This window comes from Melozone crissalis, unplaced genomic scaffold, assembly GCF_028551555.1.
Source record: "Melozone crissalis strain CALT ecotype California unplaced genomic scaffold, PUWL_Pcris_2 ptg000042l_1, whole genome shotgun sequence".
Taxonomy (NCBI): domain Eukaryota; kingdom Metazoa; phylum Chordata; class Aves; order Passeriformes; family Passerellidae; genus Melozone; species Melozone crissalis.
Genome location: NW_026535820.1, coordinates 23,331,388 through 23,351,432, shown reverse-complemented (window position 1 = coordinate 23,351,432; position 20,045 = coordinate 23,331,388). Strand labels below are relative to the sequence as shown.

At 39.7% G+C, this 20,045-nt stretch overlaps 1 protein-coding gene across 1 annotated transcript in view; it reads right to left on the bottom strand.

Moving 5' to 3' along the window:
* Positions 1-10,159, bottom strand: part of CEP192 (centrosomal protein 192) — a 75,018-nt gene extending 64,859 nt beyond the window's left edge. The window contains exons 1-8 of the mRNA XM_054285438.1: positions 10,007-10,159; positions 8,286-8,336; positions 7,124-7,270; positions 6,515-6,726; positions 5,708-5,806; positions 4,520-4,660; positions 4,088-4,245; positions 3,205-3,355 (exon numbers count right to left, since the gene is read on the bottom strand). Coding sequence (XP_054141413.1) covers positions 3,205-3,355; positions 4,088-4,245; positions 4,520-4,660; positions 5,708-5,806; positions 6,515-6,726; positions 7,124-7,270; positions 8,286-8,336; positions 10,007-10,117 — 1,070 coding nt within the window. The 5' untranslated portion in view covers positions 10,118-10,159. The remainder of the gene's footprint in view (positions 1-3,204; positions 3,356-4,087; positions 4,246-4,519; positions 4,661-5,707; positions 5,807-6,514; positions 6,727-7,123; positions 7,271-8,285; positions 8,337-10,006) is intronic.
* Between the last annotated feature and the right edge of the window lie 9,886 nt (positions 10,160-20,045).

The window sequence follows — 20,045 nt, the reverse complement described above, 5'->3', positions numbered from 1 at the left end:
TAACAGGCTTTCATTCTCCTAGAATTTCTGTGATTTGTTAACAGCTTTCAGTAATGCTTTCTTTGTGACACAAAATATACATTAAATATTATCAAAAAGTACACTTGCTGCATATGCATCTAATTCAGATTAACTTCACAGCATTTCTAGAAGACGTAAAAACACCACTTTTTACATTAATGATATACATTTACAAAGAATAACTGCTTTGAATGAAATACCGTCTTTGTATCTATTTACATATTTCTGCAAAATCCTCAATTTTGTGTAAATTCAAGATTCCTGGTGAATGCAAGATTCAGAATTATGCCACTCCATGTCATTTTGCTGCTGCTTTTATTAGAACTTACCCGTAACACTTGTGCATTTTAGTATAACTATATTATGTTTTCTGTCTTGTTTACAATTCTGTGGACTTACAACAAAGAAGAGCTATCAGTTTATTAACGAAGTTGTGGGACAATTAACAACAAACTGCATTTTGGTTTCTACCTCTGTATGGCTAAAGTGTTTGCATTTTTCAAGGATATTACGTTGATAGAATTTAAGTATTCCATGTAATTATAACTCTTACCACAGGAATGTACAAATATGTAACAGAGAAAGTACTTCTTTCAGGATGAAGTATGACAGTACTTACAAAACATTTATTTGAAGTCATACTAAAGAATATAAATGAAGCAATAACAAACCACTAAAAGCCATCATCTGTACAATTGTCAAAACAGATTTCTCACTTCTTTAGAACTAACAGTTGCATATATATTACAAAGCAGTTACAACCTTGTAATGTTTAGGGAATCCTTATCAAATGCTGAACACTCTGAAATGCAAAACAAATTGGTTCTCAAAACAATTTTAATGGAAGTTACTGTAATGGTCGTTTCCCTCCTCCCACCCCAATCAAGGACAAAAATTCTTGTTTTTAATCACAAACTATCTTTTAATTTTACAAGCTTTCAAAAATACGTTCTGATGGAAGTTTTGGGGTTTGGGTGAGTTGTTTATGTTTTTTTCCAAACAAGATGCCTCTCCAAATATTTTTCTATCGAGCATTCCATCAGTATCAAACTGTGCAGGCTAGTACAAAAAATGCGCACAACGTGTTTTAAAAAGGCTTTCTGAACAGTATTTAGTAGTTAGCAGGCTGCTGGTGTCTTGGGAGAGGTCAAACGGCGCTGGGGAAGGGGAAAAAGGAGTTCGTTTTCCATTCCTGTGTGCATGCAACAAGCAGCAAAACACCAAAGTTACTCCAGTTAGCTTGGTATCAGCTCTGCTTTCTGTTAAAAAGGACATAATACAAATGGAGAATGGAAATTGTATCATAAATCTACACACACAATTACATCAACATAATAATACAGCCCTACTGGTTTATTTCCTAACAATCTACATCACATGTTCTGAAATTTATTTCGAGTATAAATTCAGTTTGGCCATAGTGCTTTTATAAACTTTTCCAGATCTGCCTGTGCTATAGCTGTCTTAAGTGTTTAAACATATAGACATGAAACACAGCACGTACAGTCAGAGACAAGTACTGTGTAGGATACCTATTTAGTCAAATGTCAATGCATGAATCTTTATCAGCACGCTAACACTAACACAGAAGTTAGCAGCTGTGCTTACACAACTCAGGCCAGTATCACTACAAAAGAAAGCCTGTAGTAAAGTGTGTATCTTTTAATGTAAGGCTCAATCCTAGGACAAGACACCATACGTCCCAAAATTCCACACGCCCTGACTTAATTCTGGAAATAACATTGTTTTACAAATCAGAGGCAAGAATAATTTATTAAAAACCAAAACAAAACATCTTCCAATACAGAGCAATGAAGGGAATAGAAAGAATGCTAGAAGTTTCAGCTGCACAATGGTTTATAAGGCACCAAGTTCAGGGACAGGAGAAGAGCCACGAGAGGGGTGGGGATGGTTAGTCTTGGTGGCAGCAGAGTCTTAGATAAGGAGATTGTAAAACCACACCCTATGCCAAAGAGCTGTAAGACAGCCTGCATTTCCCCACAGGAGCCCAAGCAAATGCAGCTACATAGCTCTGGATATACCATGTCCAAGGCAGGGCTGCATTTCATTTGCTACACTGCAAGTAGAATCTGGAATCATGACTAACATAATTTTGCTGCCCTTTCTTGTTGGGACCGGGCCCATTACCACCTCTTGTGTCCACATTTATCTTGTGAGGAAAATGTGAAACCTGTTCTCTGTTCAACAGGGCTAGGGACTGTGAACTGCCATTCAGGACTGACTGCTGAAAGGGCAAGAGGGGATAGGCTGGTGCTACTCTCCACAAGCCAACTTTGCCAATAAGCTTTCCAAACTGAAAAAACCCCACATGAGTAACTGCACATGGACAGAAAGGAAACTATCCCAAGGCACTTGAAACAAAGGTGGCCACAAAACTTGGAAACCACTGCTATGGAATCTGCCCACATCTCATTCTTATATAGGACTTATAATTCTGTAAAGCTGATTGTACACACTGCACCGTACACATGCAAGACTCAGCATATTTCTACATTTCAGTGTGCACAAATGAAAATGTTTTTTCAGAAGAGGCAGTAAAATTTACTCGCTAAAAAGCAAGTATTACAGAACAAAAACCTAACAGAGATTGAGGCATATTATTTGCAATATGAATTCCATATGAGGAAAATTTTAAAACCACAGAACTTTTATTCAATTGATGCTACACACCTGAAAAAAACCAAGTAAACTAAATCACACTAACATTTGATTGTTGAAACTGTTATCAAGTAACTTTTCTTCCTTCCCTTCTGCTATATTATCCCAGAGAAAAGACAGAATTTGTTGCTGGCATTTTTGCTTCACTTTTAAGCATATATCTAAATCAAAAGGGCAGTTACACACCAGTAGGATGAAGCTTCTCCTTTGAAACTATTTCAGAAATGTTGTTTTTAATAATATGAAAGGACTAAAAACCAAAATAATTACTTATATGGCTTATTTATACAGACTGATTCAGTATGACTTACTGTTTTGTTCATTTTCCTCTTAACACTTGCATAACAGACGAACCACAGAGCAAAACCAGAGGAGCTTATAGAAGTACTCATGCAATAAATGACACTGCACTTTAAAAACATGTAAAACAAATATGAGAGCTAAATGAAACAAAGATTCAGAGAAAAGACTACTGAAAATCAGTCTCTCTACTACTTAACCTACCTGCTGGCAGATGATCCATTTAGTGAATTCTGCAGACTTGTATTGGCTGAACCTAGAGAGGCATTAAAAATTCCCTGCTGAGAACTACCATTCACTGGACTCCCATTACCTTTCAGTATACCAGTACACTTCCAGTTGTCCATGTAATTAGCTGCAAACACAGATATACAGACACTGTTAGTTTCTCTTCTGAAGCTCAGTTTCTCTACAAATATGTTTCAACTGCCCCACACCTGGTGTGAATCACACCTGAACTTCAATACCTATATATAAATTCCAAACAGCTGAGGATCCGGCCCTTTAGCTGCCTGATATTCTCTGCCTGTCCATAATTTAAAACTCAGTTTCCACTGTTACAATACTGAGGAACAAATGAGAATGTGTAAGGTAACTGCCAGTAGATTTTTATTGTTGTTGTTGTGGGAATTTTTTTTTTTATTTGGTTGGTTGACAGAGGGGTGCATTTATTTGTTTGTTTTCTCTTAAAAATGTAGACAGAAAAAAGCCATTTGCCTGGACATTGTGACTGAATGTAGATTTTCTAGGTTTAGAGGAAAATTTCCAAGTCAGGGAAAATATCCACCTTACTTTTTAAAATTACAACTTCATGTAGCTCTAGTCTGGTGAAACAATTTCAGGGTACAGTAACAGCTATTCACAGCAGCCTAAATAATGCAAGTATTTCACACAGTTCAGAAATAATAATTCAGAAAGTTATTTCTGAATTCTGTTTTTCTTAAACGTAAACAGAAATATATACAATAAAAATCTATCTTTCACAAATCTAAAAAGAATACTCACTCCAAAATTATGTTTTGAGTAAAATTTCTCAAATATATTCACTAGACTACAAAGTTAATGTGATTCAAGTGGGTGACCTTACCCTTCCAGAGCCTAACACAGCCATCATCACCAGAGGAGGCAAGCACTGTGCCTGTAATATTCCAGCTCACTCGCCACACCTGGGAGTTGTGATTATCAAACTGTGCCACAATATGAATTTCAAATTTTGTTAATCCTCCTGATGAAGTCAATTCTTTCCTGTTTAAGAGAAAAGTGACAGTTCTGCACACAACTGTTCAAAGGTCTGGGCTTGAACATGATGTCAGAGACTACTAAATCTTTGTAATAACAACTGTTATTAGATTAGGTATTCAGACAAAATTATAGACTTGCTCACAATCTTGTCACCTTAAAAATCAGGCTGCTAAAAACAATCCTGCATACATTATTACTTTTGCTTTGCAGAGACAATTTGAACAAGATTGTATAGTGTGCATCACATCACATCAAACCATCTTCCTCTTAAGCTCACCTTAGAGGTTTTAGTGTGAAAATTCGTACGTCTTTGGTTGCTACAGCCAAGATGTGGAAGGATCTTCCCAGATTTGGAGCAAATGCAATATCATGTACAGGATCTGTGACTGTCATCAGAGCTTCTGCTTTTGCATACTTCCTGTAGAGGGCAAGAAAATAACCTTTAATGCCATGAAAATTGCCAGTGATTAAAACTATATAGACCAGATATAGTGGAAACGGGGGAAAGGGTTAAGAATACATGATAAGACTTGGAAAAAAAAATTTAAACATAAATTTCTGCAATAATTTCAAGCAAATTTCTTCAGAAATTGAATCTATCAGATACAGTAGCCACTAAGTACAGTATGCTACAGTATTGTGAGTCATACAACAAAGCAAGGATTGCAGTACAAAGGACATTTTTGTCTGCAATTGGAAAAGGGAAATGAAGAGAAATATTCCACTCACAAATCTAAAGGGAATTTGCATCTCAGTAACTCACTAAATTTTCCATGCTTTTAAGCAGACTACTCTCTGCCTCCTCTGCTGTATGATAAACACATATTCCATTTTCTTAGTACGTTACAGTAACTTTATTGTTAATGCATGGAGAGCATTGCCTGAAGCTGGGCATAAAATCCACAGAACACTCTGGCTCCTTTCCCACATCAGTCACTCCCAGTCAAACACAATTTCTCTGTTACCATTTAACTGGAAGTGGTGGTGCACAAACTTAGTAGCCCTTTCTGGTTCTGTGGACTCTTGACTGTACAACCTGAACTTTGACAGACCATGAGCAATTCACAGCGCTTTCTGTCATTGTAATAATGCCTTTAAAATCATTGTAAGGTGGCCTTGAACAAAACAGTGCCTGGTGCAACACAAGTCAAATTTCAACTGTTAACTCCTTGTGCAAAATTAAACACACAATTTAACAGACACACAACAACAACTCTCCCTTTAAAATGCTGGTAAGAACACTGACACTTCTGCACTGACAGAGAATAAAATTATCAATATCATTTTGGTTAACATCATTACCATTCTGAGGTCTCCCTCTCTTTTTCTACCCAATGGATCAGGGACAAAATTAAGCTATTTTTATTTATTACTCCACATCTAATGATAGGAATAAAAGGTCATATATCATAAACAACTTCGTAATCCCACAAACGTTATATATTATTATTATTATTTAGCATACCTGGTATTTTCATTATATTCATAAATTTGAACCTTAGCCAGTATATTTGGACTGTTGTCATCACTTCCTACAGCGATCATTGGAGAATGTGCTCGAGAGCTAAAAGGTGAAAACAAGTATTGCTATATTTACATATTATATCTATGTATATATATTATATTAATATATAGTATTTCCCATAGAAAGTACTCCAAGCCATTTGTTAAATTTCAAACACATTATCTATAGAGAAAACAGAACACCACCACAAAATACCGCAAGGAAAAAATCCCAAAGAAAGAGGAGTTAAATGCTATTCAGAGTTACCACTATCTCACTCTGTTGTTTTGAAAGCCCACCTTATACACTCACTGAGGTGAAATCATTAGACAACATTATTTAGCAATTCAAGATGATGTTCTCAGAGAGAACTGACTTTCTTTCCGTAACAGAAATTGCATCTGCAGTCTAGTATTTGCCACCAGTTTCATAGCAGAGTCTGCATTCTTTGCAGTGCTTTTAATTATTGATTTAGTGATATTTCTATCAGTTTTCAGAAGATAAATCACATAAGCTAAATGTACATGAATTTTAGTTTTTAAAATAACTTTTATCCTATCCCATGCATTAAAGTGAACTCCTGTATGCTGAACCTTCAGCATGGACTAGTGCTGATGAATAAAAGAGTAACTAGATCAGCAGGACACAACACTGTGTCCACAGGAAAGCCATTAAGTGCTTCTGGACAAAGAGAAATCAAAGCAGTTCAGCTTTGAATGGTTTTTCCTTTCCTGTTACAGTCATAAAGCAAATGTTTTAGTAACATACCTTGAAGGATTCCAAGAAATACAACTGCAGCTGAGCTTACAGGAGATTTCATGCTGCAGTGACCACTGGCTGAGATTCATCACATCTGGAGCTTCATAGATCCTTACAACTCCATCTGCTGAACAGGTTGCTAACATAAGACCCATGTGCTTGGGAGCAAACTTCACATCTGTAACAGATGTTCTACTGTCTACTAGAGTGGTCCTCTTGACCTGCAAGGAAATTTCCATCAAAAATTTATTTCCTAAGGAAGGCTAATCAAAGTCTGACAACACCATTTCATAGGATTGCTTACATCTTCCACCAAAAAATTCCCCCCCAACTTTTATATTGTTTTAAAGATGAACAAGAACAGCCAGTGTTGTTTCAAATTATCCCTTGTCAGAGAAAAACCCAACTGTAGGTGGGAATTCATGTCTGCCAGTTGTTTGCCAGGGAACATCTCATTATGAAACATTGATAATAGTGACACAAACTGGCCTGAATGCAACCAGTTAGCTGTTTTCCTCAAATGTTTCAAAAATACTTCCTTTGTGTTGGAATGCTGCCACAAATGAACAAAACATAGCCAAAATCAGAAACTTCACAGCTACAGAAAAGAAGTCTCACCCAGTGACTCTGGCCTCGGAGTTTATCATTTGACTCTCCCACTATTTCTTCCCATACAGCTGCTGTTCTATCAAAGGAGCAGGAAGCCAGGACCTGCCCAAATTCAGGATGGGCCCATGTCACACGCCACACTGATCCACTGTGTGTCTGCAAGAAAACATCAGAACACTGTAGAGAAGCAAACTTACTGCCCTAGGAACCATATATTTTCATGACTTTCTGAAAAAGAGAATTCTAGGAAGTAGAAACACTGTTCCTCTGAAACCTATGTTCTTTTATACAAAGTTACATATCAGCTGTTGCAGTTCTTTATTCTAACCAGCACTGCAAAGTTGTTGCGCTTAGCGTTTAAATGCAATTATTACAAGCATATTTCAAGGCATCATTTATTACTACTTTAAGTTCCAAACTATGATTTTGCCTTGATGCAAAAAGTACAGTTTTGTTCTCCATCAAATTTCAACCATTACCATGTTCCTTTCTGGCTTGCCTGTACTTTTCAAAAGCACTTGTAAGCACTATTAATCTTCTTTTTAATATGAAGCTCCTCTTTCATACCTAGTCAACATTCCTGTCTTAGAGAAGGGGAATTCAAAAGCCTCCCTTGCGTTGACATTTACAGGGATGAATGCATTGTGGTCCTATTAAACACAAGTTTAAGAACAAATCAGAAGCTGAATGCACTAATTATCCAGATGAAGCAGAGCATCTATACGACACAGTTCTCAGAAAGGTTTTGGAGAACAAAAAGCAGAGGTCAGATGTTGTAACATTTAATAGCCAGACATTTGCCTTTTAATTTCCCCCTTCCCGCTTTTTTTTTTTTTTTAAGGCTTACTATACACAGAAGGAAATATTAAATTAAAAATTGAGGTACTGTTTTCCACTCCCTGAACACCAGTCACTGATAATATTTACTAATACTCATCTACCAACATAACTAGGTACTAACAAGAGCAGACTGCATGTTTGCCTCTGCTTTAAGTGAGAGGCACTAGAGATGCTTTACAAAAGCAAAGAAAAAGTATTTTACGCAAGACATACAGAATCTACATCAAACAAAAAACATTTCTGCTCTAAAATTCAGCAGAAATGAAGCATGGTTCTCCAAAAACAAAGGAGAAATTATGATTATGTCTGTGTAATTTTTACAAATACAAACCTTCCAGCTGGCAGTGCAATGCCAATCTCCATTTTCACTTTTGTCCCAGACCTAATGAGAAATCAAAATACAATTTGTAAATAAACCTTACTGACTAGTACTTTAAAGACACAGCCATTCATATATATAAAATAAAAATAAACAAAAACATACACACACATCCCCACTAAACCTTTTCATCCAGGACACTGTATCAGGTTGAGTACAAAATCGCACTTTACTCCACCATGAAACTATCCCTATTACAAGTAGGGAGAAGAGGCATTGCCTGCAAAACCCACTATTTTATGTCTTCTATCTTTTTTTAAACAGTGAATTACATAGAAGAGAAATTATTACAATTCCCAAAAGTTCCTTCACTTTTTTCCAAGAGCACACTGTTCTGTTTCATTCCAGAGCCCCCAGCATCCTCACGTGCTCAGCTCTGGCTGCAAAACCCAAATGCAGCTCCCAGCACTCATCCCAAAAGCAGAGTAGGAGAGTAAAATATACACCAGGGTAGTGGGGGAACAGATCTTGTTCCTTTTTATGAGCTTTCTGCCTTGATTTTTAACCACATGCAAGTCACTGAACCTTCCCCTCTCTTGATTTCCCATACATCTTTATACTTACGAGTTTCTTACTGAAAAATTATGTAGAAAGTCACAAACATAACCAAATGAAAGACACTACCTGACACTCACTCCTGTCAGTCACTCATTCACTCTGAAGCTGTACTAAAAGTCACCTCACGTCTGCCACTCTGGCTCTCCAACACAGCCTGGGTCATGTTGTTCCTCCGGTTAGAGGGACATTCTGAACATTCTCATAAAGAATTCAGTTATGACCAGAAAGTAACATTACACTGCTAGAGAACAGTTTCTGTGTTCAACCCACCTCATGGTATCTTTTTTAAGAACTGCACACTCTTGGTAGTCAGTCCAAATCAAAGATCCCCATGGCTTTGGCTTATTTTCTGGGGGGGGTGGGGGGGGGCGCATTTTATTGCGGTTGGTTATTTGCTTTTTAGTCTGTGGTCAGGGAGAACAGGCTACTTCTTGGTTTTTAAGCCTAATATACATGTGACACAGCTTTCTACAGAAAAGTGACTTTTTCAACCATTTATCTGGATTTAATAACAAACATGTCTGCTCTCTGCAAATTAGATTTAAATCTATCCATGTGACTCCCAAATATTTGCCCATCTTCTCACTATGCACAAAAAAAAGCAATCAACTTTTCCTTTAAGTAAATGTAAAATGCTACTTTAATTCCTCTACAAGAACGTAAAAATGAAGACTTCTTGTACTCCACACTTTCCCCAGTCTGCCAGGACACACACGGAACACTCCGGATTTTTGTTTACTGGCACTTCACCTCCTTCTCACAATAAATACAGATTATTGGCACTAAATTACGAAACAGTATTTTTTTTTCGTAAGCATTCTTTAATAAACACGGACGTTCAGCTGAATAAACTCCACAAGCGGCACGGCTGCAGGCACAGCAGCCGGGAATGCGTTCCCTGCCGCAGCCCCGGCTCGGAAGCGGAGTTCCCGTGTTTACCCGCGTTAGCGCGCACACAAACACAACGGGCACTGTGCGCTACAGCCTCCCGCCCCACAGCCCGACACCGCACCGGGACCCGCCGCGCACCGAGCCCTCGCCCGCGCCCCGGCCCGCCCGCAGCACGGTAGGCCGCGACACTGGCGCAGAACCAGGCCCGGCGGCTCCCCGCTCACCTTGACGCTCTGGTCGCTGGAGCAGGTGGCCATGCGGCGCCCGTGGAAGTCGAAGGACACATCGTGGATGAGGTCGCGGTGATCCGCGGCGATGCTGCGCGCCACGAACATCCCGCCGCGGCCGCCACGCGCGCGCACCGCGCACGCCTCACGCGGCGGGGCGGGGCGGGGCAGGGGGCGGGGCCGCCGCCGCCGCGCGCGCAGCCACCACAGCCCGCCCCGTGCGCAGGGGGCTGCTCCGCGCATGCGCGATTCTTCCCACCGCCGGGAAACGCGGGGCAGGGACCGGACCGGACCGGACCGGACCCGACCCGACCCGACCCGACCCGACCCGACCCGACCCGACCCGACCCGACCCGACCCGACCCGATCCGATCCGATCCGATCCGATCCGATCCGATCCGACCCGACCCGATTCGGAGTCGACCGCTGGGGGTCGGGGCGATGCTGTGTGGGAAATTACCCCGCTGCCGCTCCTGATTGCGACATGTACCCTCGCGAAGTGACAGGAGGGGAGGCCGTAACCTCAAGCTGCACCAGGGGAGGCTTAGGTTGGACATTAGGAGGAATTTCTGCTCAGGAAAGGTGGTTAGATACTGAAATGGGCTGCACAGAGGGGTGGTGGAGACACCATCGCTGGGGGTGTTTGAGGAAGGACTGGACGCGGCACTGGTGGCATGGTGGTGTTCGGTCTCGATGGTCTCGGGGGTCTTTTCCAGCCGAGCTGGTTCTGGGATTCTTCTGCGTGCGGGGTTGCTGTGCCCGCAGCGCCGCAGTCCCATTCCATAGCGGGTCCGAAAAGCTGCGGAGGTCGCTGTGGTAATGCAGATCAATAAACAAACACTCGGCGCTGTGGGATGTACTGCGTTTGCTTCGTTAATGATTTTCGGTACTAATGAGCCCTGTCAGATGAGCCTTGAGACCTGCTTCCTTGTCGGGGAAGGATTTGGGAGGGTGAAGTGCGTGAACGACAGCGCAGGCAGGGGAGGAATCCGCGGCCAGGTTGAGAAACTCCTCTGAGGAAAGGCTAAGAATGTTGAGATTGTTCAGTCTGGGAAAGAGATGGCTTAGGGGTGACCTAATAGTGGCCTTCTAGTACCTGAAGGGAGCCTACAGGAAAGATGGAGAGACATTTTTTACAGGGGTGTGTAGTGACAGAACAAGGGGGAATGGATTCAAACTGAGAATAGGTTCAGATTATCTATTCTCAGTTTCCAGATTAGATATTAGGGATAAATTCTTTACTGTGAGGGTGGTGAAGGACCATACACAGGATGCCCAGGGAAGCTGTGGATTCCCCATCCCTGGAAGTGGTCAGGACCAGGCTGGCTGGGGCTTTGAGCAAGCAGCTCTAGGAAGGATGTCCCTGTCCATGGCAGGGGGGTGGAAGTAGATGGTCTTGAAGGTCCTTCCCAAGCCAGGCTATCCAATGATTCAAAGTGAGACATGGTGGGTGCTGGACAAGATCCAGGCTATGAAGTAGAAGAAGCAGAATAGAGCCTGGCATGTGGTAGGAAACGCATCCCGAGTGACTGAGCTCTGGGCGGGAGCTATAGAGCAGTGATGACTGGTCTGTAGTCAGAGGGCTGTGCAAAATAAAGGAACCACAGCAGATGGAGACTCCTGAGGGCTCAGTACTTTCACCTTGACCTTCCACCTTTCAAGGAGATCCTCACTACAAGCAGCACTTTCTTCCAGTTTGTGTCCTGCAGTATCCCCTCACAAACTGGGGCATGCAGCTCATTTGCCAACACCTTTTAAATACCAATCATTTGTTGTAACACTGAGCACAAGACTGTTACAGCATCCTGTTTTTAAGGAATGTTTGATCTGCAAGCTGTGTTGTTTGCTGACTGCTCTGAAGATAGCTACAATAGTGGACAAGTATTAGCAAAGAGAGGATAATTAATGCGCTATATCCCAAATAACAATAATGCGGTCAGTAGATTTAAGAGAAAAAAATTATTAGCATGGCAATAGACAGTGAAAGCAAATACATTTGTATTTAACTGGTTTATATTTCAGGTTCAAAACAGTACTGAAGTCATCAGAACACCTCCAGTGCCTTAAAGCTATGATCCAGTTTTCCAGTCATCTATTAAAGGCGAAAGGATGAAATTCCCTGACATCAGATATATTCAAATTCTCCAGATTCAAGTCAGAGTTAGACCTTTTCTGGAAGATTTTTGGTAACTGCAGCTTTAACAGAAAATTAGTTTTGACATTTTCAAGAAGACTTTTGCTTTTCACTATCTCATTTAAAGTTTTCATGTTTTTATGTTCTCGTTTAAAATTTATGTTCACTCAGTGAATGCAATTTGTTCAGAGATGTCCAAATTCTTCACAGAATTATAAAGAAACTGTTATGTACTTGTAAAATAAACCTGACGGTTTGATATTTAATGCATTTATTTTTACAAACTGCAGACTACATTCAGTAGGGACTGATGGAGGTGCTGTCATCACATGCCAGAGGGATTCTTTCACTCTTTCTGCATTACCTGCACACAAAATATGCAAGCATTTAGCACCCTAATGCATGAGTTTCATTGGCAGGCCTTATAGTAAGAGTAGATATGGTGGTACCTAAATGTGATAAGGAATTATAATAGATAGAGAATAACAGATTAAGGTAAATTACAACAAACTTGGACTTGAAGGTACACCATAGCTTTTAAATGCTAGGATTCAATTATTGTAGTGATACTGGGTAAGGAAAAGTTAACATGTTGAAAAATATATTTTTGCCCAAGTACAGCAAATATAAAAAAACCTGTCTATTTCAATTCAACAGAGGGTCAAAAATGTGGAAGAATTTGGAAGAAAAATCACCAACTTGATTTTACATTCTTGTCCAAGTTGGCCAATATTAGTTTTAAAAATATATTGTTAAAATACTACAGAACTAAATCTCAATATCTAACATCTGGAGCTGAAAAGAGGAATTTGCAAGAAAATTGTCAAGAAAATTTAGATATCTAAGCATTACCTGTTTACATTAGGGGAGAAATTTAGTTGGCATTTATAAATAAGAGAAAACTTGCTAAGCATTTTTAAAAATGAGAAGTTAATGAAAGGAAGAGGTTAATATTTTCTCATTTCTGAAGATGAACTGGTATTGCACAATTCCTCTCCTAGAGGGAACCTCACTCTGGGCTGTAGGTCTAGAGTACAAATACCCTTTTTTTCCCCCTGCAATCATATGCAATCACTTTGGAAGCTGAAATTTCAGTATTTTCTAAACCATGGCTAAGTTATAGCTAGTGGAATAGAAGAAGGAAGGAAATGTGTTTGTGACTGTTTCAGTGCTGTAGTGAGAGAGATAGTAAATTTTTCATGCTATCCTCACATGTAAGAAAAACAAAGGGCAAAAAACCCCCCCAAACAAATAGTAGTAATGCATGTATTTAGATTGCAAAAGAGGAAGATTTTTATTTTTTTAATCTTTTAGCATAATTAGAGACGTGTACTTTGAAACATCAGTCATTGCTTCATTCAAACAGCTGGAGAGACAGTGCCTAATAAAAAACATTAAAGCTGACTTTTAAGTTCTTTAGTCTGTGACAGTGTATCTGAAAGGTCAATTTTTTTAGCTATTTGGGGAAATGTCTTTTACTGTAAACCACTGACTATGTTTATAAAAACTGCATTTTTTTTTCAGAACAATTGTTTCCAGTCAGTGATTCAGCTGTCAAAACCAAATTCTTTTGCAATTTTAGTAATGTAATGGTTTTGTTGAGACTTTTCAACTAGTACATTTCAACTAGTGAATTAATATCTTTCACCTGCTCAAATTTAGTTTATTTCTTCAGCTAGTAATATTGGTATAGTTGGAGCAGGGCAAAATTGTCAGATTCACAAATAATTAGCATCAGTCATTTTCATTTGAACAATATATAAATATGTAAATGTTACACAAAGGCACATTGTGACCTAAAATGTTTGTTTTCTCTGACAAGACACAAAAATTGTACACTTCAAGTCAAGATTAGGCTTTATTTCTGACATATTAGTTTGGTCAGTAAGCAAAAAAAAAAAGAAAATCAAACCCAAATAATTTTTTTTTTTTTTTTTTTACTACATGTACACATACACAAATATTTGTTCATTTATAAATACAACAAGCCCCTGACCTCGTTACCTCGTTCCCTAGATTCAAAGCAAGTTAGGTCAGGTTAGATTTATTTAGAAACTGAGTCCAAAATCATCACTTACTTAAAAAAATCCAGGAAACGTGGATTATTGTCATCCCAGAATCTTCATTTACTGTGGTGTCTGGTTTTAGTCAGTGCCCAGGAATGAGATAAATACATTTACCTCATGTAGACAATTGTATCTGGTGTTTTCAGCTAGTAGAAAGACTGACACAGAATGAAGGTTCAATAGAAGAAACACTTCATAGTAAAACACCAGAATTAGCAGAGGATGAGAGGACAAGATACAGCCTTTGTTAAGGCAAGCAGTCATTAAATAGACAGCCAATTAGGATGGAAGGCATCCAGTCTAATGAAGAGGCTTCATATTTTCTGGGAAATGAAACAACACTTGTTTAAATTCTTTTAAATGGCCAGAGTATCTCTCACATTAAAACTAAAACAAAATTTGTTGAATAAGATCAAATCTCTCTGGATCTCTTCAGGAAGATTTCAAATGTTACCAAAAATTGGCTATAAAAGCTAAGATGCTACATCAAAAGAGGGATTTTCCAATAATGTAACATGAACACAAATCATCTTGGACCACAGCAATCTTGACATCTGGGTTAGTGTGGTAAATCAGATGGAAATAGTATGAACAGTATGTGAGCACTTTCCTTTTGCTTCCTTACCTAGGTCTAATAGAAACCTTTGTTATGAATAAATTTATTTTTATCCTAATCTAGGTGAAATTAATAACAAATTCAATACTACTGCCTAGTGAGCCATTATTGGAATATGAATCCCAATATTACCAGTTAGATGGTGCCTGGGCCAGTCTGACCCTCGCTGCTGGGCCAAAGGCAGCAACTGTGGTGTAACCACCCCAGAGATACCTTGGCTTGCTGGAGGTTGCAGCTGGGCACTGAACAAGTCCAGGCTTGTTAGGAACTCCGTTTACCTCAGGAGGAATGGCTTCAGGCGAATGGCGAGGAGAAAAAGGAGAGGATTCTGCTGGAGGGTTTAATCCAGAGGTTTATTCCATGGTTACAGAGGTCTGAACGTAAGCAACTGCTCCAACAGAATCCCGGCTGCATGGTCTGATCACCTTTTTAAGCTCAGGGACAGGGGGAGGGGGAGGTACAGGTGAGCCACCCAGCCAGGTGAGAGGGGCAGGGTCTCAGGGGGGGATGACACCTAGACTGGCCAATGACCCCTGGGCCTGAGGGGCATCCTTTGAACTTGGCCAACCACATGATGCCTTGCTGGAATGTTAAGCCTGATTGACAGGACTCACTCAGCAAGGGGCGAGGGGGAAGGGAGAGAGGTATAGGCACACCTGGGAGGTGACTTGGAAGTCTAAAATGGGACATTACAGCACACCGCAACAAGCCATTCCCCTTTGAATGGTATAACAAATCCAGAAAGCAAGACACTTAGTGCTGGAAAGCTGCAGTTCCTTGCTGCATTTCCAGAGTATCCAGAGGGTTGTGAAGTTGCTGCACCAAGGGACAGTCCCCAGTGCACAGCAGTGGTTGGCAGCTACCATGGCCAGGTCAGGGGGGCACAAGCATCTGCTGCTGATGGTAACCAGAACATTTCCTGTCACACAGCAAGATGATGGGAAGCAAGCTGGAACTGAGGGGAACCGCAGGAAGTTTGCAGGTTCCAGTTAGCTGAGGCGTGAATCAGGATTCAGCTACCAGCTAACCTTGGAGACTTCCTCTTACAGCTGAACAGTAAGGAAAGACATTCTGTTTGTGGTGATGGTGTGCACGAGGTGGAAAAGACAGTTGTATTTTAACATTACTATTTGCATAATGATGTGCAGAGGAAGATCACACAACTATGACAATGCTGGTACATATTTTTTAACATTTTGATTCAGTATTATACCTTGATTAAATTAAATGGAACCACAGCACAGAAGAAGAAGTAAAAGCATCTATAATAAGGTTAGTTTTTCACTTTTGACACAGTAGGCCAATTTTGTTCTCAATTTGACTTTATAAAACCACATAACTTAATTTATTTCTGCTGAAAGTCCAGTGTAAGTGTATTAGCATTGGTAGAGATATTCTCATGCAAAATTACTTTAACTGGCATTGCTTGGAATTTTAAAAACTACAGTTAGTACTTTCCTTTTCTCCCTTTCGACTACCTTCTTCAAGTAAAAGATGCTTTTAAAATGCAAAGTCCTACCAAAAAGAAAGTAAATAATGAACTGTACTCGTTAAGAATATTTGTATCAGCATGGGATAGAGGGTGAGGAAGCCTGCTTAAAATGGCTCCCACTGTTACATGCTTCAGTCATGTCTGCACTCGAAGCTGGTCTGTTACAGGCACTCATGGGTTATCATGCCAACAGCAAACAGCTTTCAGCAGAGTTAAAGGTTCCATTCCTGACAACCTTTTAAAAATATTATTTTTGGCAAGGAAGACATGCCTGACCCCGTGAAATCCACACCGTTTTTTGTACCATGTTTTCCTTAACTTAAAAACTGGATTCACAACAATTAGTAATATTTCACAGAGAGTAAAATGATATCTATTATTATATGTCCTGGATTAAGGCAATGTAGAAATACAAACTGGTGTTATTGAGCAATTAGATTTGGGGGAAAAAATTCTGGTAAACCCAGTCATTTAGGAGTTTGCTTTGCTTCAAGAATCTGAGGCTTAAAACTTGGAAAGCATTTGAAAATGTCAGCAAGTGGTCTTGTATGTGTAACAAAAGTGTCATACAAACTGGAAATCTAAAGGTGGATGTTTCAGAGGAAAGCACATAATCACAGCAATGTGTGCAAAATGTGGGTAGAATTCCTGTTCAGAAAAAAAAAATACCAGCAATTACTGTTATGAAGAGTAAGACAAATTAAGAGGATCACTTAGCAAGCATGACTGGCCTATCATGGCAAGAAATTAATAGCAAAATATTATTTTGTGGGTAAAAATGAGGGTAAAGTCCCCAAGCCTTTATGTGAGTAACCTGAGAGTAAAATAGGCACCTAAAGCAGAACAGTGAACCTTTATGTATCACCCTGCTTTGTTGCTGCTGCAGAGTTCCACTTAGAACCTGTTATTTATTTTGCTAGGAACTCAATAGAGTGTCCCAAACTGGATTTAAAACTTACTGTTTTATCTATAAAAAGGACTATTAGAAAGATGCAAGAAGAAAAATATCAGCTCCAACTCTATAAAATTAGGTTTTACCACTTAATGTAAAAAAGAGTACAGGAAGACAAAGTAAGCAAAATAATTATTAGAAATGACAGTCAAGCAAAGCAGTTACTCAGTCATGATCAAATATAGCTGTGGCAGCACATAAAGTTGAGTTAAGGAGAAACAGAAGTGGTGTTATATGTAAGTAAGTGGCTTATGGATGGGAAACTATTCTGAGTCATATGGATGTGCAAAGAAATGTGAGGGAAAATTGGAATGACAAGTTGACAAGCAACATAACTGACAGCTAGGAAGGGAATACTGATGGCTTCATAACAGATGAATATGAAGGTTGATCTCAGATGGTATAATTACATCAGAGCTATCTTTAAACTACTGATCTTAAGTTGGGAAATAGAAACAGCTTGTGGGAGAAAAAGTAGAAAATAGCTGGCCCTGAGAGTTTTCACAGTAAGAACAGACAGAAAAGTCTAAACTTAGCTGCGGTGGCTTTCCTCCGTCTGTTCGGGAGTGTGGAAAGAAACATCAGAAGTAGAAAACAGGGTATAAATGCTGACAAAGTTAGCAGTTAAATCATTTTTGCAGACTACAATTATGATGGGATATCAAATGCATTATTATAGCTGTTGCTTACAGAATGGTTGTGTATGCTTGTTTATGGGCAGAGGAAGCCTTTAATGCCCACCCTTTACTGTTGGGTGCTAACACAAATCTTTCACTACTTTACAAAAAGATTTCCCAGCACCACCAGTTAGCACAATAATATTTAATGATTTCGACAGTGAGGTCAGGCACGGTTTGGTGAGCTGGGTTTGAAGAAGGACTTCCGCCTTCTAGATTCCATAGCCTCTCAGTGACCTCAGAGATGAGCCAGCTCCCGTTTCCTTCAGCAGTTTGCTCATGAAGAGGGAGAGAGTGCTGAGGGAAGGAGCACGTGCTGCAGCCTTTCCTCTTCAGCCTCTCACCATGGATGGAGCTGCAGGATGGCAGTCCTCCTGCTCTGTGGGGACAGAGGCAGAGGCACAGCTGTGGTGGGCCACAGAAAGCAGGGCTGCACCACAGTACACATAGTCTTTGTTGCCAGACACACATCATGAGGCCATCCATTCTGAATGTGACGATTTCATTTACTGCAGGTATCTCTTTCGATTATTTTTTCTTTTATTTGGAGTTTTTCTTTCTCACATATCTGAAGTGAGCGTACTACTTAATGTAATCTACTTAATAGATTGGAAAATTTTAAGTAGCTGGTTCCTGGAGCTGACTCAAGGCTTCTCCACGTACAGGAAAATTTGAATTTTGCAGCAGTACTAGACTCTACAGAAAAGAACGTGGAGGTTGCAGAAGGTGGATGTGCATGAAGAGCAGGGAGGAAAGAGGAGAGGCAGGTGTAGCGAGATCCATTGTCAAGGCCATTCAGCAAGTTTTGGGATGACCAGGAGTAGAATTAAGATGTCTTCTTCATCAGTCACTGAATTCCAGCTCTCCAATCTCTAGTTTCAGGAGATAGTTCCTCTCCTTGCCCACACTCCTCAACTCTCAAGCAGCAAAATCTCATCATTTACACCTCCTCCACTGCTCCCAGAGCTCAGCTGCTCTGGCAAAGGAAGGGGCAGAAATAGGATTGGCTCAGAAGGTCAGGTTTGCTACTGCTGCTGATGCATACTGACTCTTAAAGTGAGTACAAAACACACACACATACAATGTAACACATATATCCTTACAGTATAAAAGTATAAATTACCTAGGCTGAGCGAGTTTGCTGTCAGAAGGTAGAGATCAGTTGCTCACATGATATGAACAGCTCAAATGCATGATCTTCCCATCCATAGGAGAAAGGCCTTGGCAGAGGAAAGAGCAGAACTTGGCTGCTCTTTACTGGGGCCCTTGTGCCACCCTGAACAGCTGCATCCACAGGCAACCTGCCCACATATACTGCCTATAGCTGCTGTTTTCTGTTCAAATAAAATAAAAACTCTAAATTTAAAATGGAAAGCTCGCCAATAATTTTCTTTAATAATTTCTTTTTCATTTGGAAAAAGAATAATAAATATTTATATTAAGGTGTAATATCCAAATGTTTGTCTGATACCAATCTGAGTTTATAGTGCAGCAGAGCTGGTACAATGCAGTTGGAAGGATGATAACAACATAGTGAAGTAACTTGCTTATTACTCATTACATTTTGTTGTTGGTAAGTATAACAAACATGCTTCATTAAAATGCTATTTAGCTATAATAGTCTAAAGAGCTTTTGAAACCAGTGTTTTAGGAAAACCACATATTCCCCAAACACAACAGGATTACCCATTCTAAAAAAAAATTACTTAAGCAGCTATACAGAACGTTTACAAATCTTTGCATCTACAAGCAGAGCAGCTTAACGAACTCAAGGTCCATCCCAAAACCATCCTTATACTTCTGTCTTCCAGCAAAATAATAATTCTTGGAACCATTTTCGTGTATCTAAAAGAAGCTGCATAAGAAATAAGGACCTATTATGTGCTCTGGGGGTAACAGGAATCTCAGCTAAGCCAAGTGGCAATACCTACAGACAGCATCAGACTTAAGGAATATTTATGAAAGGGCATAGCCAAGATTTTCAAACTGTCAGATGATTCTTCAGTCTCTTCTTATGGAGAATAGACCCCATCTCTCTATCTCAGATTTCAAATTAAATTTGTGCAAGGTGCATGGGGAGACTATGTTATAGATATGGA